Below are 22,311 nucleotides of genomic sequence, written 5' to 3' on the forward strand. Positions count from 1 at the left end.
TAGAAAACAGTAAGATTAAAAGAAATTCATTTCAAGTTTTTGCAGTAGTTCTAATCCTAAACATCCTAACCTTATGAGTGTCTCAGTGTTGCTTGATTTAAAAAATATCAGAGTGGTTAAGTGTTTACAACTGTTTGTGTGATGATTACAAGTAGTCAGTAATCTAAACATACAATGAGCCCTCAGCGTATCATCAAATGAACCAGCCAATCGGAAGCCGTCGTTACACTTGAGTGCACGCCCACCCGCTATGACTGGGTTCGGTCTCCCGATGGCTTCGTTTCGACGGAAGTAAGCCCAAGTACAAAATATTGTACTTTTGAATCTCGATTGTACGCTTATGATTTTGTTTATTTGTTTATCACAAGCGGCAATGTATACTATATGTCATGAATAAGTTACAATTGTGTTTTAATTATGCTTGATTTTTTAATATTTTTTGGGTTGCATGTGACCTTAAACAGTAGTGGTTAAGTGTTATGAGTATAATCAACCATACAACTGTTTCTGTAATGACTACAAGACGTTTAAACAGAGTCATGTATGTGAGACACTAGTCACTAATCTAAACAAGATTAACGTTCTATTTTTTGTTGTGAGATTTCAATATTACACTAGTGAGTAATTTAATTAGTTGTGATTGGTCTCAATACTCAGAATACTATATAAGACGAACATTTCAAATTCAGTGTCCGTATCATGATCTATCATCATATCAAATATTAGTTTCAGGTTCATTTCAACTGTTGAGTGTATGATGATCACACTACACATTATTACTTTTGTTACTGTTTACAAATTAACACAAATATAAATAATAATAAGTATTAACAAAATCAAACATATAAAATATATACTAGTTTGTATGACATAGTTTATGCCCATGGCCCTTTTGACTTCTATGGGACTTTTGATGTTCCTTTGGCCCTTTTGACTTTTTCAGTTTTGGCCCTTTTGGCCTTTGGCCCTTTTGGCCTTTGGCCCTGTTGACTACAACCCATACAGAATACGTGACAGAGCGGCTGTAAAAACAAACTTTCTATAACATGACATTTGACTTCTGCTGAACATCCAGTGATAACATTTAACTCAGCAATTTTCTCCTGGGCTATGCTGCTAGACAAGATCAGATGTAGGTCCATTTGCCTGCAAACCCCCTTTCTGACGCCAACAGCCAGTTTCTGTGGTATTGGGGTATAATGGAAGACATGAAATATTTGAAATATGAAATTTAATAAATTTCCCCTTGTCTTGCAGTGAAGGGCAAATCGATGCAATGTTAAGCAAAATGTTCATCAGCACGATTGGTCATGCTTTTCATGTGAATATGTTGCAGTCAGGTTGGGAAATCAGTCATTTCATGAAATGACTCAAAATTTCAGTCATTTCTTGAAATGGCTAAGAAGATGGGCCAGTTCGTGTCACGTTTTGTAACTACAATCAATACACCTCAGCCATCTCGTGAAATTCCATCCATATGTGGTGGACAGAGGTTTGTGTGGTTTGGCCGCTTTGGACTCAACAAGTGTCAAACAAACAGGTGCAGATGCTTCAAAGCCAGTCTGAAGTGCAACAGTCTCTGCCACAATAGCTTTAACTGTTAGTGATAATAAGTGATGTTAAAATTGTGATCCACGTTTGTAGATTAAGTTAAATAAGTTACTAGGAGAAATTTCTCGAAATGTCTGAAGTATATTGGGTTGTTACACAAAATGACGCGAAATGGCTGACCGTCTTAGTCATGTCATGAACTGACTGACGTCAGATGGAAGCTTATTGAATTATGAACTGGTGAGTCACTGTTTAGTGAAGATTTTCTGGCGTTTCTTGCAGATGATCTGATAGCTCATCTAATCTCTCACTGCTCTCTTGGGAAACAGCCAAGAAATGTCATCATTCATCGTAATACTCAGCATGAGCCTCATGTAATCTGGCGTTGAAACATGAAACCATGGGATTTGGGTTATCGAAAGTGATGACAAGGTTTGAATGATTTGATCAAGGTAGAGCTGAGCATTCAGGTTTCCTACAAGCCCAATATAGTATTGCTACGCCGTCACCATACACCATCTACACCGGTTTGATGCTAAGTTTGCTACCATGTTTGCCCCGAGACTCCAATTCGTATTTCCGTAGACGTTTTGGTCATTTTGCATTCATTCAGTCTGCTGTACCACGGCCATATTCTACATGCAATCCCGCATCTAGTTTAACTTTGGACTGCTGGGGAACTGTTCTCGCAAATAACTGACAAACAGAGGAAAAGTAGTCGGAATAATCTATACGGCCTGGTAGTTAAAATGTCCATCCGGAGAATTAATATTTAGGAGAGTTTGCTGAGGATGACGTGCATGTTGGTGGAATTGGCTCTGAATTAGTTGTCTGTTTTCACTGCCCGTGGCGGACGTGGGAACTGGGTAGCTGTCCTCTTGGACAGAAATTCTTCAACCTGAACAACCAGGCGCGTAGCAAACCACTTGTTTCGTGTTAACGCGACAGGTTGCAAAGCTTTAAATTCAGATAGTATTGAGGGCTTGCCCAACCTTTTTAGCAACAATCATGTGTCAGCCCGTTTTTGTTTCTATAATGGTTGCTGACAATGGAACAATAAAAACGGTGGATGCCCACCAGATGCCGTTATTTGAAAACAGCCCGGGGAGCTCTTGTCAAATAGTGAATGAGTGAGTGAGTTTAGTTTTACGTCGCACTTAGCAATATTCCAGCTATATGGCGACGGTCTGTAAATAATCGAGTCTGGACCAGACAATCCAGTGATCAACAACATGAGCATCGATCTGCGCAATGGGGAACCGATGACATGTGTCAACCAAGTCAGCTAGTCTGACCACTCGATCCCGTTAGTCGCCTCTTACGACAAGCATAGCCAGTCAAATAGTGATATTCTCTCAATATTTAGTCATGTCATGAAATAATGTGATGTCTTTTTACCTATGATATTAAAGCACACATTTGATTTATTTCAATCCGTTAACTAAACCAATCCACTCTTTGTTATTGCTACCAACTTTGGTACACAGCGAATGTTTATTTGAATTTCTTTTGCAACAATGATGTTACGTTCGTATCCTAAAAACAGCATAGTCATAAAATTTTTAGGAAGTCAAATCAGTATACAGCAATTACAACTCCAGTGACGTAACCTGTTTATCTGTCATCCTTCAGACTCGAACCTTTCCTTGGAGACCACCAGCAGGATTTGCAATGCCAGAAAGTCGAAGACATCATCTTGCCACCTGAAGGAACAGACTTTATTTTCTTCATCTTCTTCCTAGGAGTGAGTGAGTGAGTGAGTTTAGTTTTACGCGGCACTCAGCAATATGCCAGCTATATGGCGGCGATCTGTAAATATTCGAGTCTGGACCAGACAGTACAGGGATGAACATCATGAGCATGGATCTACGAAATAGGGATACGATAATTGATGAGCATCGATCTGCGCAATTGGGAACCAATGACATATGTCAAGCAAGTCAGCAAGCCCAACCACCCGATCCCGTGAGTCGCCTCTTACAACAAGCACAGTAGCCTTTTATGGCAAGCATGGGTTGCTGAAGGCCTATTCTACCCCGGACCTTCACGTGTCTTCCTAGGAGGAGGAGATGTAGGAGAGACGTTCACATTGTTGTTACTCGCTAGTTGATGGTGGTGAATCAATGACTCGGCTATGGTTTTAAATTGCATTAATTCTGCTCAATGCTGGTGTCAGCACCAATCTCTATGACCATATAAGCAGGAACAAAGGAACCCTGGATGCTCAAGGTGGAGTCAGCAGTGCTGACCGACCATCAGTTCATGTGCCATTAGGAAAGAAGGTACAACACCAGTTTCTGAGTCTTAGCCAGAGTACCAAATGTATGTTTAGACTGTAAAGACACATGTCACAGTGAAGGTATTAACAGTTACTAACTACAAGAGTGTAACATAGGTCATATTTGGGATTACACTTTCCTAGTAAAGTACAAATTCTAGTATTTCTTTGGCTAAGTCCCATCCAGGATTCAAACCCACACCCCTCAATGTCAGGCACTTAATCGCAAGCACACAAAGTCAGCCACCTAACCTGCTCACTGCAACTTCCATAAAAATGGAAGTCGAACAACTGGTAGTCTAGACAGTGTACCCCTCTGATAAACTACAATAGTCTTGAGAATATATAATTGCTTTATTGACATAGACATAAAATTATACTTGAAATTAAATATCTAAATGTTTTTCAACAACAACTGCAAAAGCATGAAATGTGTATGATTTTACCACAAAAAGACACAAACATAACAAGTTCAGTTTATATATGTGTGCTAATTAGGGTACAATGATGTAGAACTGTTATTGGTCACTTCACTAAAGAATATTATACAAAGTAATGCATGTGAACACATATTAAAGCTGTCTTGAGCAAAGTTTATGGTGTAGACTTAGTACATCATAATCTGTACATCATCATCATCATCATCATCATCATCATCATCATCAATATATTTTAGAAGATGCAATTTCAAACCATCTAGTATAATAAAATTGCTTAATTTCATTTCACATTTCCTGAGATTAATGAGAAAACTTTGCTACATATAAGCATTAAAAAGAAAACAAAACCGCAAAAGGCACATGTGAAGAAGTATTTACTTCTTGGGGTACCAAAATCATTATTCATTCTTTCTTCATTTAGAATGATCATTTAGCACAAGAACACAGTGAAACTCAGCAGGCAACCAGCAAGTACAATATAGATAAAACTGATGCATCAAATACTGAACACAAAGGAGTTTGTTCTAGTTCTTCACACAGACATATGTTGTATGTGCATTGAAAATTCTAATTCAGCACACACCAGCAGTTACTTTTCATAGGGCTCCTTTTCAATTTATATGGGTTAGCTGGTCACTATCAAAATTATTTACATTCAGAGACTGTACATTAGTCTAGTTTAACCATTGATGCAAAGTTATGTGGCATGTTTGAAAGTAGAAATGGTTCAGCATTGATCCATTTTCTCATGGACAACTTGAAGACCTGATGACAGGTTCATCGTTGGATCTAAACAGATATTTCTCTGATGGCAGACTCATCATTGGAACTAAGTAGATATTTCCCTGATGACACGTTCATCAATGGATCAGAGCAGATATTTTTCTGATGACAGGTTCATATTGGACCTAAATAGATGTTTCCCTGATGACAGGTTCATCATTGGATATAAGTAGGTATTTCCCTGATGACAGGCTCATGACTGGATCTAAATAGATATTTCCCTGATGACAGGCTCATCACTGTATCACAGCAGATATTTTTCGGATGACATGTTCATCATTGGAACTAAATAGATATTTCCTTAAGACAGGCTCATGACTGGATCTAAGTAGGTATTTCCCTGATGACGAGTTCATCATTGGACATTAGCAGATATTATCCTGATGACAGGTTCATCATTGCTGCTGAACTGGGGCCAACTTGCACAAAGACAAAATATTTAACAGATCCAGTATATCAAAGTGCAACAAGAACGAGTTACCTATTTGTTTAAAAGGTGATGACAATAAGTCTTTCCAAGGACAGGCATGATAATCTTGCTTACTAAAACTTTGCAAACGATAGGTTGAAGGTAATTAATATGTACTGTGTTGTAAGTATTTCTCTCATGTGAACAGGTTTTCATTGTGGCAAGAAGGCACTGAGTATTGTGTCTGATTCATATTGATTCTTTTTAGAATACATCAACACCGTTGCCTTCAAGGTGTAAAATACTATTCAGTTAGGTCCTTGAATTTGAACACTGTGCTTTCATTGTAGAATACTGAAATACTCTTTCAATGACCTGAAAGACAACTAAACATGTCCTCATCTATACCTCAAAGGACCTTTGTGAACACTGGAACACTTGTTAAAGGACCTTGTGGGATATTCAAAACCTTTGCCTTCAAGGACCATATGGAAAACCTGACTAGTTTAAAACCTTTGCCTTCAATTTAAGTGCAGGCTCTGGTCTCATAGTAATTCTTTGTCGTTTCTTGTAAATCTGCTCTGGGTTTGAGAGTTTGAAGTCAAACTCTCGGAATAGAATTGCCAGAATAACTTTCATCTCCATCAGGGCAAACTTGTATCCAATGCACATCCTGGGACCAGCCACAAAGGGCAGCCAGGAGTATGGATTGACCTTACTGTCATCCATGAAACGTTCTGGTTTGAACTCTTCGGGATCTGTCCAGTAGGCCGGGTTCCTAGGGAATGGAAATGTATATCTGATTTGATGGCCATTAACGTATTAGCTATTTTCCAGATGTTCAAACTGCACTGTCAGCATGCACCTCACATAACCATACTTATGAGTAAAGAGCAGAATAATAAACATCTGAAGACTCTTCAACTGTGGCTTCTCTCCTGCAGGAGTGTGGGTGGTGGGGTAGTCTAAAGGTTAAAGCGTTCGCTTGTCACACCAAAGACCTGGGTTTGATTCCCTACATTGGTACAATGTGTGAAGCCCATTTCTGGTGTCCCAACATGATATTGCTGGAATATTGCTAAAAGTAGCATTAAACTGCATGAGTGAGTTGGGTTTAAGATGGTTATCAACGGTAATCTAGTGTGCATATTGCAGGAGGAAAGCCAGATTAAGTCTATTGTGCTGGCAGATCACAGCCCAATCTGTAAAATACTAAGATATTATGGAATGCTGCTAACAGTGGCGTGATACCAAGCTCCCTCCCTCACATGTTACACCTCACAGACCCTCTTTCCCTCCTTCCCCCTGCTACCTTACCTGTGTAAGGCTCCCACTTGGATGTTGATGATGGTGCCAGCAGGGATGAAGTGACCTTTGATGACATCATCATTTACTGCAGTCCTGAATGTCATCGGAGCAGCTGGGTACAATCTACCATGGAAAGATGGACATCACTTACAGTGTGTGAGTGGGTGGGACAGTTGGTCAGCTGGTTGGTCAATTTGGGTTTAATGCTACTCTGAACTTTATTACAGCTAGATCAAAGCTTGCTATGGGGAGAGGCTGGATGAGATGCAGGTTTGTGAAATACAGGGAATCAAACCATCAATCCACTAGAAAAGAGAGTGAGTCCCGGTATCACTCAATCCACTTGGGAGGTGGTCCCCATGACACCAGAACACTCTATCTGCTCACATCACAATTAATGGGTTCAAAGACCTAATCTTGCCTCTCAAACGTAAGGTTCTAAGACCTAGCCCTGCCCTCAATCATAGGGTTCTAAGACCTAGACCTCTCCCACAATCATAGGGTTCTAAACCCTAGACCTCTCCCACAATCATAGGGTTCTAAGACCTAGACCTCTCCCACAATCATAGGGTTCTAAGACCTAGTCCTCTCCCACAATCTTAGGGTTCTAAGACCTAGTCCTGACCCACAATTATAGGGTTATAAGGCAATTGCCGCAAGGATGAAGGTGTACCTCATCAGGTGTCTGTACACCACTACTACTCACCGCAATGTTTCTTTGACAACACATGCCAAATATGGCATCTTTTCCAAGTGTTCTACAGTGATTGGTTGACCTTTTGGAGGCAAGACTGCAGTGACCTCATCACGAAGCCGTTTCTGAATCTCAGCAGATTGAGATAGTTTCAGGAGGCACCATGTCATTGATGTTGCTGTGGTCTGGAAAAAGGAAAAATACATAAATTTCTAACAGAGTAAATTTCATTTGTGATTTTCACAATTCCAACATAACAGGATGATAGTTCTATAATGGGCTTCTATTAGAGGTATGTTATGGGTATATTTTGGTTTGAATCCACTCTGAGGGTGTAAGACTTCATTTATTGTCCAGCCAAACTTGCCAGCCTCGACACATTGAGTGGAGTTTCCTTTATTAGGGTGTTTTGGAAACTCCCAACTCGTCGTGCTCTACACAGACTGTTGGCACCCATAGCCACAAGCTCGGACACATTTGCAATCCATCATTTGGAATCCAAGGGCAATCCAAGGTCTTGTGAGTGAGTGAGTGAGTGAGTGAGTGAGTGAGTGAGTGAGTGAGTGAGTGAGTGAGTGAGTGAGTGAGTGAGTGAGTGAGTGAGTGAGTGAGTGAGTGAGTGAGTGAGTGAGTGAGTGAGTGATAATGGGAATTACATCCTGGTTTTGTTAATAACTATGCCTTAATTAAATGTACAGTCTACTACTAAATGAGTGTATTCATTACTGATAGATGGGCTAAACCATTACAGACAGACGTAACAGTATGTCAAAGTGTCTGCAGTTGTTGTTATAAGCTGTGGAAGTTTTTGGATGAGGAAGTTTTGGGAGGATAACCTCTGAACGTCTCACCTCATGACCTGCTAACATGAAAGTCATCACATGATCTCTCAGCTGTTGCCGTGACAACCCTTCCCCCGATTCCGTATCCCGAGCCAGCAGCAGCATGCTGAGAAGGTCCGAGAGTTTACTCTCATCTGTAATGGTGAAAATCATATCAGTGATATCACAGAAAGATAACGCGTGAAGGGGCCAGAGGTCTTAGGAATTTACCACCTTCTCTTAGCAGAGGTATTGTGTTAACAAATGAACCAGGACATCCAAAGTAGATGCAGGTGTAGTGGCCAAAACACTTATGAGTACTAAGATGGCATTTGAATTTGATCTAGCTGTCCTACTGATTATGGGGTCATATTATTTCTCAAATATCAATTATAACATGAGGTCTATGAGGTCTAAGTATTATCTACGCCTCTGTATTTGTTGAACTTGAACACAAAACTCCACAACCCATGAAAACCTATGTTAGACGGGTCTTCAGCAACCTAGGTTTGTCATAAGAGGTGACTAACAGGCTTGGTAGGTCAGGCTTGGTGTCTTGGTTGATGCTTGTTATCCTATCCCAACAGCATTAATCACTGTCATATAATCACTGGATTGCCTAGTCCAGGCCATCCTCGATAATCTCCTCAGGGTATATGTTACCATAAAATTCCACTATACCCTGGATGCATCCCAATAATTTTTTACCTCCCTTGGCTGGCTCTGCATTCCCACAGTGGAGCTAAGCTGCTGTTACAACTGAACTTGCCAGTGTCAACAAAGATAGTGGCCACAGTTGCAAAGATTTGTTTGCAGTGCACCTCAGATTTTGAGGAAAATCACACAGACAAATTGAGAGGTCCAAAACTGTATGTAAAAGCTCTTTCTACCTCTTTCAAAGTACCTCTGCATCGTTTGTGCTGCAAATTATCAGTTTGATAATTCAAGAGACGAAAGTGAGTTGTGATTGATACACTCAGCTTCAGAGTATAGACACCTAACTGAATATAAAGCCAGCCAAGGGATTAGTTGGGATTTATCACAATGTATATCCTGGAGATTTTCGAGGATGGGTCCTGGCTCAAAAAGTTACAGGCTGCCATAATATAACTCGAAGATTGGTGTCTCCATCAGCAAACAATAAACTATCAGGACAATAGCTTTCAAGCACCGAAAGCAACAAAGAACATACTATCAATGGGTCAGACACCTGATGCTCCAGCTAATGTAACCTGTCATCACCTGAGCACTCCTCTAAGGCCTTCTGCTTGTTGCTAATGACATCCTGGATCATTTTGTTTGTCACAGACAGATTCTTGGCAAACTTTCTGTTTTCTTCAGATGGCAGATGACGGCTTAACCAAGGCCAAAAAATCCGCAAAACGCTGAATAAAAAATAAAAATATTTAAATTAAAGTTGATATTTTATAGTGGCATATTTTACCACGTGTACAGTGATATAAGATATTAAATAAAGAATTGCTTTTGGCTCTGATAGTTCTGCAACATGTGATGATCTATAGCTACTTATCCGTGGTCTTGTGCATGGAGCTAAAGTCACACTGCAGTTAAGCAAGGTGGGTTTTAGCAATATTCCAGCATTATCACATCAGAAGACAAGAGAAATGGGGAGTCAAACTGGATCTTCAGCGTGACAAGCAAATGCCTTAACCCATAGGCTACCCACCAACCCTATGTTTGTAAGTCTGTGTGTGTTAATGTGTGTCAAAATCTCTGCATGTCTAAGTCTGAGAGCGAGACAGTTTGTGTGAGACTGTAAGTGTGTGCGAGTAGTTCCATAGTGCTCTGCCACTGAGATGCATCCAGAAAAACCATCAGTCGCTGGGCATACACTCACTTGCACGCCCCAAATACAGAACTGAGATCAAACCACTGACCACACTCACCTTCAGACACTCTGTCCAGTTAACCACAATTACAGGACTGAACCACAAACACTGCACTCTCCAGTCAGGCACTCTATGCACTACATGACAGAGGCTGTCAAGATGTCTACTCACTTTGGTTTGAAGCCATACAGCAGATCTGTGAAGGCTCGGCATCCCTTCTGCTCTGGTTTGTGAAGTGCTTCAGTGTTGTATCCAAATCCGCACTCTGATATGATGTCCAATGTCTGTCAACAACAAGGTCGCAGTGCAAGATTAACACAGTGTTATCTCATTTACCCCCATGTCATGCAATAGTCTGTAGCCATGACATGTCTACTGAAGGAATCTGGATGCACGTGCACCTACAGTGTATCACACAAATGTCCAACTGAAACTATAACGCGTCTTCTACTGAACTGTCAGCAACCCATGCTTGCCATAAAAGACGACAATGCCTGTAGCAAGAGCCGACAAACGGGATCAGGTGGTCAGGCTCGCTGACTTGCTTGACACATGTCATCGGTTCCCAATTGCGCAGATCAATGCTCATGTTGTTCATCCCTGTATTGTCTGGTCCAGACTCAATTATTTACAGACCTCCGCCATATAGCTGGAATATTACTGAGTACTTAACTCACTCACTCACTCTACTGAAGTGTGTTTCAATGTTTAGATACTCAGTTATTCCACTGAACCGTGCTTCAGTTTTAGAAACCTTTGTTCTACTGAACTAAGCTGCAACACCTAAACGCTTTTCTTCTACTGAATTGTGCTAAATCATTTCAATACAAACTGTGCTTAAATAACTAAATACTGTCTTCCACAGAACTGTGCTTCACTATTTAAATATTGTTGTTCTACTGAACTATGCTACAATATCCAGGACTCACCATTCTGCTCATGTCATCCCCAATGTCCAGATCTGTATCGTCATCTTCACTCAACTTCTGGGCCCAGAAGTCCACCAGCTCCTCACCATGTTTCTGTATAGCCGGAATCATGTCTGAAAGAGCAACATTGTTTGCAAGACCACATACAGTGGGAGGACGTGGTCAAGTACTCATTGACCAATGGTCATGACTTCCTGTCAACAGGTTCACCTGTCCAGGATGAGATGTGTTGCTGTCACTGCCTGTCCCCAAGGTCTCACTCTCATTACTGACCTCTGTTCCTCTACTTCCATTGTGATATTCTCTTAAACAAATGTCAAGTTTTTAATTCAGTTGAGTATAGTTGGAACCATACACTGAACCATACATTTAGCAGTGTACTCTTACGATTATGGAAAAGAATTAACAGTTATATCAAGCAACACTTCTTAAAAATACACATGTATGACAAAATTAACCAACATTTTTTTAACAATGGCCCAAGAAAGAAAAAAGATGTATCTCTGAAAGTACTGTATTGCCATCACAGGCTAAATTAGCTGCCAGTAAGAGCATATAAAACCCATTAGATCCCCTCAGTCTGATGGCCTCCTTCCCTGCAGAGTCTGCAGTGTTCGTGAGGCAATCTCACTAGACACAAAGTCCCTGATACTTACTTTTCAGAAATGAACTCTTGAATGCTCCTAGGCAGAGTTTTCTCTGAGCTAGATGCTGTTCGCCATTCAAGCTGATCAAACCATCACCAGTGACTCTTGTGAACAGTCTGCAAGACAACATGTTGTGTTAAAACAAAGATGCACTTCTTGTGTGACCATCTGAACACCATGTTGTGTCTGCACAGTAAGAATAATGCATTGTGCCTACATCAATTGAGAAAATATTGTGTCCATATATTCAGGACACAATGCTCAGGAGACTTGGAAACTGAGAAATAATCAAGGTACTTGATGGTTCTTTTGTGAGGCTTAGTAAAATGTTTCAGTGAGACTTGATCAGAGGAATATTAACTATGGAGACTTAGTGTGTGGAATGTGCCATACTGAGAATAGTTGACAAATATGTCTTTAAACTGGTGAGACTTAATGATAATGGAATGGAATAGAATGTGAACTGTTAAGATTTAATGACTGGAATATGAACTGGTGAGATTAATGATTAGAATGTGAACTGGTGACATTAATGATTAGAATGTGAACTGGTGAGATTAATGATTAGAATGTGAACTGGTGAGATTAATGACTGGAATGTGAACTGGTGAAATTAATGATTAGAATGTGAACTGGTGAGATTAACCATTGGAATGTGGACTGGTGAAATTACTCATTGGAATGTGTACTGGTGAAATTAATGATTGGAATGTGATCTACTGAGGTTAATCATTGGAATGTGAACTGGTGAGATTAATGATTAGAATGTGAGTTGGTGAGATTAATGATTAGAATGTGAAATGGTGGCGGTCTGTAAATAATTGAGGTCAGATAATCCAGTGATTAACAACATGAGCATTGATCTAAGTGACTGGTATGTGATGATATGAGTGAACAGAGTCCACAAGCCTGACCACCCTCTCTCATTAGTTGCCTCTTATGACAAGCATGGGTTGCTGAAGATCAATTCTAATGCTAGGGTCACAGTATGTGCCATGGCAGCCCCATTTTCACGCTATGAAATGGGGACAAAATGGGACAGATGTGAGAGAATGTAAGGGGACTGAATGAGCAAAACTTGACAGTCCAAGATTGCCATGGATGGCCTTGCCAAATTATTAAACTGTTCAAAAATTTGTCAAACACATACTAATAAGGAATCTGGCAGGCAAACAAGGTGAATGCAATACATGGACACTTTAGTCATCGATCTCAGTTAATGGAGGTGATATGAGATTTTTAACTCAAGTTGTTCACATAAATCATGATTTTGTTTTATTTTGCAACAGTTAACGTGTTCCTATTGAAGTTGAATCTGAATGAATCACTGACATACAGTAACAATAACAACATACTGTATTGAAGTACGTTCTGTTGAGCAAACAATGGTGACTATGAAACACATGTGTATCATTATTTTCGCTAAATGTTTTAGCAATACTTCAATAAAACATTCCATATTAAGGCTCCTCCAAATTTATCTGTAAACTACTGGCACACAGCCATGCACAATGGAGACAGGAGAAAAAAGCATGATGTAACAATAACAAAGAAGATGACATCACAAACAGACAGCTATTATCAAATTATGATGCATGCACTTGGACAGAAACATTCCAGTCAATATATCACAATATACATTGCAATATCTGTCAAATTACTGCAATATATCACAACATGACAATCATGGCAATATCCAACCTTAGCTGTAATATGCAATGGAATTCAGCCGATTAATGGATTTAACTCTTGATAGATCAAGTCCATGTTGATTATGCCATTCACCATTCATCCACAAACATAAGTTATTTGTGAATAATTATGGATTCAGGACACACTGACCTGAAAAGGAATGTTGGCTTGACATAGTTCTTGCTGTGAGTGACCATGATGTGCTTCATGGCGTCAGCGTCTGCCACCATCACCCTCTGCTCACCCAGAATGTGGTGGTACCTGATCATGCCTGTGTTCATCTCCTTCACCCATCTTAAACAAAAACATATTACATCCTTGGAATGATAAATCTAAAACCAGTCCAGTCAAACAAGTCCAAATGCAAATTCTATCATTTTTTATTGAGATCCTTGGTCTGTCTTCATTCTGCTGAGTACCATGACCATAAGCTGGTACCGAGTACCAGGGGCCCCTTTCACAAAACTCTCATAAGCCTAAGGTCTCGTAACTTTTCTCGTAGCATTTGTACCTCCTATACTGTAACATAGGAAGTAGGAATGTTACGAGAAAAGTTACGAGACCTTAGGCTTATAAGAGTTTTGTGAAACGGGGCCCAGGACCATAAGTTGTTTGTTGCTTAATGCCTCAGTCAGCAATATTCAACCATATATGAATAATCTAGTCAGTTCCAGACAATCCAGCAATCAACATCATAAGCATCGATCTATGCATCTGAGATCTGAAGACGTGTGTCATCCCATCCTGACCACCCCATCCGGTTTCCCCTGTTGACAAACATGGATTACTGAAGACCAATTTTAACCCAGATCTCCCCCAGTCAGTAACTAAGAAACCAAATGTCCCATGCAAGACGGACACAAGAGAAGATCCAGGACCAGAGGAGGTAACCCACAATCCATGCCTTTCATAAAAGGTGACTGACAGGATTGGAAGGTCATGCTTGCTGACTTGGTCAGTTCAAGTCATCGTCTCCCAATTACACAGGTCAATGCTTATGATGTCAAACACTTGATTAGTTGGGGTAGATTCAATCATTTTTAGACTGCTGTCATATTACTATTGTATCAGTTTTGGCAAAGAGACATTTTAAAATCATTCACTCACTCTTACAGACTTGAATGTTACTTACTTGGCATAGGGATCAATGCTTTCACCACCAAATATCTCTTGTAAATTTCCAAATATGATGTTGCCAAACGGTCGTCCAGGTACCTGAAAACAATAGATATTGTTTGTTTCTTTGTTGTCTAACACTCCTGTGCTGACTCGGCAATATTCCAGCTATACGTTAACAGTGAGCCAGACAAACCAATGCCAGTTATGACAAGCTTGTGTTGATGAGGACCATTTCTAATCGTGATCCTCATAGGTCTGGAAAGAATACATGTTGATAAGGAAACACTAAACTTTAAGAAAATATACACAAACTTTGAGCCTACAATTTCATATTTTCATTATTTCTGATCCATCAAAATATAAACTGTGTTTCCTTCAGCATCAGGTGCTGCAAATAGGGTAACCTTGACCTTTAATATACACGCTGTTGCAAAAAGTGTCACAAAAACCCATTTGCCAATGGGAATGGCTAAAATAAAGGATAATAGGAAACATTGTTGATAGGGAAAATTATTAATGATCATCTGTGTGAAAATTGTCATCAATATTATCGCATCTACATTTTGTGATAGACATAAAGTTTTATTTTCTCAAACAATATGCAATTTTAGGACTTAATTCATTGCTCGCTTCTAAATTATGTTCAGGAAGTTGTATTGTTCATAATCCATGCAAAAATGTGTTACCTGTTAAAAGTAATGCAAATTATATTCATTTACTTTAGATATTTTGGGCATGTTTGCTCAAAGTTATGTCTCTGATGTTTATCTATAATCTATCGACATATAATGAACGACTATCAATCTCTATGATCTGTGTCAACTGCAGACACAACCTGCCAGTCATTACCTTTCGGAGTGGTGTTAAATGTGGCATCAGGATGATCTTGTAGAACCCATATGACAGTCCGAATATGACTCCATAGACGAGAAGCGAGCTCCATGTCACTGTCTGGCTGAGAGAGGAGTACACTCCCATCATGTTGCTGGACACACCCTCCGACATACTGTGGTATCACTAAAACACAGAGCGATGCACATGGATAGCAAACACTCTAATTATTTGAAAACATAAAACAACGATTAACATATCATATATCCTTAGTACCTTCATGAATTGAAACATGACCCAGCGAACAAGTGAGTGAGTGAGGGAGGGAGGGAGGGAGGGAGGGAGCTAGTTGGGCTTATCGCAGCTTTAAGCAACATTACAGCAATATCACCATAAATGGACTTTACAGATTGTACCCATGAGGAGAATCAAACCATGGACTTTGGCATGACAAGCAAAAGCTTTAATGAATTGGCTAACCCATCATCCCATTTTCAGCTTAATACCTTTTCTTTAAATCTTGATGAAAAAATTTCACATACATCTGGATGTTGATTCTTAAAGGTTTCACAAGAAACAAATGAGTAGAGTCACTGATTACTGTTTTTGACAAGCATTATTCAACAAACCAATTACTCTGTTTTGGTGGTAGATGAAGTTAGGTAGGGAAGCTATTGGTTAAACTGTTCACTCATCATGCAGAAGGCCTGGGTTCTATTCCCCACATATAGGTGAAGCCACTTCTGGTATCCCTTCAGTCTAAGTAAACTTATCCTCGGTACTTTTCGTTACACTCCACCACTCAGTGGTGGAGTGTACTGAAATACAATGAGACGAAGTTTACTTAGACTGGGTATCCCTTGCCATTATAGTGCAGGAATATTGCTACAATCAACATAAAACCACTCTTTGACTGATATGACTCTGCTCCATATTTATCATGCTTCACTGTCTCCTATTCTGTATGTATAATTAAGTTGACAGTATAATTTAAATGATTTTTAAACCCAAGCCAAGACATGACTGACTAACTGTCCAGTAAAGCTGTAACTCCGAGTTACCCTTGCTTCATATTCAGACCTGCCTACCCCACATGCCTTAAAAGTCTATTCATGGTGTAAAAAGTGTATTTTGACATGTAAAAGTGTATAATCTCATAAACAAAATAATTTGGATCCTGAATGCGCCATATTAATGTCTGCACAGTAATATGTACAATACAAATACTTGGCTCCTTCAGTTGACCTGCTTATTCCGGGGATGGAAGTGTAATTCTCAATAAACTTTCAATAAATTTTGGATTTTCAAATCTGGAGGGTTGTCAATGACTTTGTCAGCCATGCTGGTGCCATTTGTAAGCAATCAGAATATATTGGTAGGACTCGGGTATGTGTGATGATGGCATTGATAAACAATATTGAAAGAACAGAAAAGGACATTCTCAATTATGGGTAATACTAACAGTAAATGCTAACACTAATGATGGTTGAACTACAGTGTGGAATGAAACTATCCTTTGACCAATATAACACGATTGGCATACAATCTGCTGTGTGAGCATCTAATCATATTTAATGATAAAAAATCATACAAAATATGTAAAAAAATGCCAGATAGGCAGTTCTGGACACTGCAAATACTCCGCCTGCACACACTCCAACCAATGACATGTTGTAAGCACTGTATTTGTTTCTTTTAATAAGTTTTGGTATATTCATACAATGTGTTATTGCATTTAAATGTCATACTAAATGCTACCTGTTATATTAAAGTAACTTAATATGTGTATAATATTATATACTATATGTGGCATTAAGTTGGCTCATAAATTAAAGTTTTGGAAGTACTGATACATAACTTGTCTATCTTACCTTTCTTATGAGAAAAGAAAAGATTGTAAGTGTTTTCAAAAGTAAAACATTATATACATTGTAACCATGTGTAGAATTGAACCTAGGCCTTTGGCGGGACAAGTAAACACATTAACCAGTAGACAACCCCACTGCCCTACTGTTCAATGTAACAGCTAATAACAGTAAACTGCTTTGCATGTTAAACTGATACCAGGGTGCACTAATGTGATAATGATGATTGGATTAGGAGTACTAGTAATATAACTTAAATTTTTTCTTAGATATTCTTTTCATTTCACCCTGCAGCATTGATTTACCATGTCACAAGTCGTGTCATTCATGACAATTACCAATGTCATGTATAATCAAACTCACGATGACTATCAATGTCATGAAAGTTACATTCATGACAACTACCATTGTCATGGAAAGTCACATTTGTGATGACGAATGATGTCATGAAAAGTCACATTAATGACAACTACCATTGTCATGAGGTGTCACAGTCATGACAACCACCATTGTCACGAGAAGTCGCATACATGACGACTACCATTGTCATGAGATGTCACATTCTTTGATTTATGCTCCTATAATGTCATCCTATATACGGATGCTGAACATTTAAGCTACAGTTTCAAAGTATTTTATCTTTTAAAGAGCTTCACTCATCATGCCAAAGACATAGGTTCAGTTCGAAACGTGTACAATGGGTAAATTGCTCATTATGCATGATTACACGATGCCATTTAGAAAGTGGTCAAATGCAACATATGTCATATTTGGGATTTCACTTTCTTAGTAAGTCGCGGTGGCTGAGTGGGCTAGGCGGCTGACTTTGTGTGCTGGCGATTAGGTGCCTGACTCTGAGGGTGCGGGTTCAAATCCCGGATGGGACTCAACCGAAAAAAAGTACTAGAATTTGTACTTTACTAAGAAAGTGAAATCCCAAATATGACATATGTTGCTCATTATGCAGTGTAAAACTAAACTCACTCATACAAAATCATCCACTAGGAGAAACCCTAATCCATCCTACTCATTGACTTCCTTGCCCATGCTGTTTTGTTGTTCTTACCACCACCTGGCTTCATAAAATTACGTTCCACTTTGCTTTTCAATTACATGATTACAAATAATCAATGTTAATCTCATGTTTGTCACAGCATATTATGCAAGTACCGTCAGACTTTGTTTATCCGAACACTTTGGTTTGATTGATGACTGTTGGTGGACAGCAGAGTTATTATTTGCTGCTTGAAATTTGAACAACAGTTCCAGATTTGTGATGTCGCTGGCATTTTCAAAGTGATAAATCAGATCTTCAATGTGAGATCTCACCTGATGTGAAGTCAATGTTTGCCGTATGATTCCTGCATCCATGGGTTGGATATGTGCAGTTGTGTTCGGCAGCAAAAAATCGGCAGTAATATTAGTCAGTTTAAGATTCTTACAGTATACATAAGGAGAAACTTTATGGATGAACAACTTCTTTATTCAGCATGTTCAGGTGATGCGATGTTTCGATATAGGTTCTTGTATCTTTGTGAAGTAATTATGGGTAAGACAGAAAACAGGATTATATCAGTGTGTGAAATAAAGCCCATCCGACTGCCCAAGACATGCTAGATTTCCGACAGATGGTCAAAACTTACAGCAAGCCTGGGTCCATTGAAACTATACATGACAAGCAAGGACGTGTCACTTATGTTGCATATGAATTTCAGGGAGGATCATTCACATGGTACTGCTCTACATGCTTCTCCATAACAATCATCATCATCATCATCATCCCACCCCATCCATCCCCATCCCCTTAAATTGTCATTAAATATACTGTATGAAAAAAGGCGTTTCGACTGTCATGTCAACACCCGTATTCCACATTATCACAATGATTGACCGGATAAAATTGAAAGTATCACTTGTCACTGTTCCACCTTAAACACAAAAAACCGTACTATGCCTCTTTGCTCAACCTTAGCGTTACTGAAGATTTCAGTAAAGTTACTCACCTGTTACTACCACCGAACCTGATCCCTGAACTTAACAGGAAGTCACGGAAGTCAATCCTCAATAAATGCGCCAAAGCAACAAGATGACAGTACACTAGACTGTCATAAAGTAAGCCTTAAATGTCAAATATACACTTCCGTTATGTTCTTTGACTAAGATGGTAAAAAATGCCTCGTCATAAATAAATAGTCGAGCGCGTAAATAAATTAGAGTTACTTCCCTTAAAAACTTTTTGACTGGCTTTCTTATGGCTGCAGGAAGCGAGGCGATGAGCGCAAGCGCTCTAGGACATAGAAACTAGTCTAAAAAACTTCGACCTCTTTCATATTAATCGTAAAATCACTCGTTATCTACATTCCATTGCGTGCGTCATCACGCGCCCATTTTTGAAATAACCAGACAGAAGCGAATGGTTACGAAATCGAGGGCGTTCGATGGATCTTTCCCACCAGGAATATGTCACGAGTTGTTACACATGCAGGCGGTGTCATTTCAAAGTGTCTCGTTTTATTTATTCTCAGAACTGGTTTGGTCAAGGTTAAAAAAATCAATGTCTTAGAAAGATTTGTATGGTACACATGTTGTAGAAAATGCCCAAACTGACGTAACCGTCACGTGCCCCCATTTTCATTTGTCCCAGATAACGCATCAGGTGTGCAATTTGACTTACCTGTGTTTTTGACCTGTGCGACAGGAGACACTCACCTTCCGCGAACACCTATTATTACTATGTAAAAATGATGAATAATAATAAAAAAAACAATAAAAAAAACCCTGAAAACTAAAAACAAACAAAGATATGAAATATGCAAAAAAAGCAGTTAAATCAACTAAGAGCCCTCCCAGTGAATCAGGAGAATTTATTAACCCAACAGTCTCCGAAAGAGACATATTTCACAGAAAAGAAACGGTTCTTTCACTTCCATAATAAAATATATTAATCTGAGATTTCTTCATTTTCAGGAGCCATAATCCCCCGGATTGTAAGGTATTACAGAATTTCACTGATCTGTATTGCAATTATTTGTTTCGAGATTGTGTGACAATACATTCCACGGCTCCCCCATGTAATGACTCACTTTAATCAGCGTTTATGAGGACTTGTGTTCAGCTTCGGGATATGGATCATTATCAAGCACTAAGAAGACTCGCCAGACAAATGGCATTCGGCTAATTAAGGGTATTTGAATACACCATTATGCTTTGGGTGGTGATAAATGGAGATTGGGACATTTCTACATCATTAAAGTTCTGGTGTTTTTTGTGAAATTGGTTTCAGAAAAAAACACGAGGAGCAGCAAGAGTGCTACTGGTTTACGAAACGATAGTCAGATACGTGTTTCCAGAACGACAGCCAGAAGAAACAAGTATTTCTTCTTCGAGCTGTAAAATGAATGAGTATGCTTTTACGCCGTATTATATGGTACCAGTGAGTGAGTTTAGTTTTACGCCGCACTTAGCAATATTCCAGATGTATATGGCGGCGGTCTGTAAATAATCGAGTCTGGACCAGACAGTCCAGTGATCAACATCATGAGCATCTGCGGAATTGGGAACCGGTGGCGTGTCAGCCAAAGCGAGCCTGACCACCCGATCCGTCGCCTTTTAAGGCAACCAAACTAACATAGGAATACATATCTGCGGCACGTGACAGATTTTGACCACTGGGTAGCCGACACTGCTGTGCAAGTCGAGATATTGGACAATCTCACTATATTATCATAATGGTCAACATCATGAGCGGGGCTCACATCCCATCTTGGGAATCGAACCGTGGTCCTTGACGAGCTAATGCTTTATCCACTTGGCTACCATATAAGCTGGACTAGTAGACTAGAGACTGAATGGTCAGTCATCGATTGTATTCTGTGTATATTTAATGCCACCATCAGCAGTAGTTCAGCTATATGATGGCGGTCTCTAAATAAAACTCACGGACTTGGTTCAATATCACCAAGATCGATGTTCATGATGTCGATCACTGGATTGTCTGGTGCAGACACGAACATATACAGACCGCCGTCGTATTGCTGAAATATTGCTGAGCGCGGGGTGAAATGTAACTCACTGTACATAAATAATCGGAGGCAACATTCCTTGCATCTACTCAGCAGCGATATGATTACATGTATCAACCAAGTCAGCAAATCTGATCACCCGATCCCGTTAATCGTCTGATACGGAGAGCATGGGTTGCTGAAGACCGAATCTAAATCGTGGGTCACGGGTCTTGTAGTTATGGATAGCAAAAGCATTAGCGCGCACTACTTCTTACAGTCACAGTTACCTGATGGCAACAAATGCAGACCTAATTACACTCAGCGACGTACGTCACTGTAATGAAACACCATCCCCAGCAGACAACCAAACATAGCAGGTGCTGATAACAGTAATAGTTCTCAGTCTGTGAGGTATATAATATAATTTTATGTGTGACTATTTTGAGAGAGGCGTTCATGCAGGAGTTTGCTTTCAACTTAATGACCTCACGACTGCGCCATTAAAGAGAATCTGAGCACATAGGCACTGTGGCTTATCAAACGTCATCATCACATTGTGACAAGTTTCCACTGGCTTTGTCTGTGTCTAATCATGCTCTGATAACTTAATGTAGATAATGAAACGTATTATTTACCAAATGTGTCATTTGATTAAAGCCCTAAAAGGACTCGTTAAACAAGCCTAAAGAAACATTTATTAAGCGGATTTATTGGGTATGCATTTCCAGTATTATTTGACGTGGGATCTCCTCAAAGCGTTTCTTCATCAACCAGTGATAAGTTGTAAGACTCGCAACAAACAGGATCGGGTGGTCAGGCTCGCTGACTTGGTTGACTGATGTCATCGTATCCCATCGGTGCTCATGCTGTCGATCAGTGACATATGCTTATGAAAATATCTGAACGCATACCTCCTTATGATGTAATTGATGACAACCAAGAACATCTACATCTTATGAAAAGGTTTGAAATAAGTGTCATCTGTGATGGTCATCCAATTTCATTGTCATCTGTGATGGTCATACATGATCATTTCATTATGATCTGTGTAGTGTCAACTGAGGTACGAAAACAGTAAATTACGATAATT

The 22,311-nt window shown here is 39.5% G+C and overlaps 1 protein-coding gene across 1 annotated transcript; it reads right to left on the bottom strand.

Moving 5' to 3' along the window:
- Positions 1 to 4,164: 4,164 nt before the first annotated feature.
- LOC137273932 (uncharacterized) lies at positions 4,165 to 19,487 on the bottom strand. Its single transcript, XM_067806839.1, has 12 exons — positions 19,221 to 19,487; positions 15,371 to 15,538; positions 14,535 to 14,617; positions 13,553 to 13,696; positions 11,720 to 11,826; positions 11,064 to 11,176; positions 10,306 to 10,418; positions 9,527 to 9,669; positions 8,315 to 8,439; positions 7,476 to 7,648; positions 6,779 to 6,892; positions 4,165 to 6,239 (listed from the first exon to the last, which is right to left on the bottom strand). The coding sequence occupies exons 2-12, from the start codon at positions 15,524 to 15,526 to the stop codon at positions 5,963 to 5,965; spliced, it is 1,548 nt and encodes a 515-aa protein (XP_067662940.1). The 5' UTR covers positions 15,527 to 15,538; positions 19,221 to 19,487; the 3' UTR covers positions 4,165 to 5,962.
- Between the last annotated feature and the right edge of the window lie 2,824 nt (positions 19,488 to 22,311).

This window comes from Haliotis asinina, chromosome 2 (assembly GCF_037392515.1).
Source record: "Haliotis asinina isolate JCU_RB_2024 chromosome 2, JCU_Hal_asi_v2, whole genome shotgun sequence".
Classification (NCBI taxonomy): Eukaryota; Metazoa; Mollusca; class Gastropoda; order Lepetellida; family Haliotidae; genus Haliotis; species Haliotis asinina.

Coding starts and splice junctions, on each gene's coding strand:
- LOC137273932 (XM_067806839.1), bottom strand. CDS start 15,526: ATGTCGGAGGGTGTGTCCAGCAACATGATGGGAGTGTACTCCTCTCTC. Junction 8,440..9,526: donor GGCCTTAGAGGAGTGCTCAG/GTGATGACAGGT, acceptor TCACCATTACAG/ATGAGAGTAAACTCTCGGAC. Junction 7,649..8,314: donor TCATGTTAGCAGGTCATGAG/GTGAGACGTTCA, acceptor TCCTTTTTCCAG/ACCACAGCAACATCAATGAC.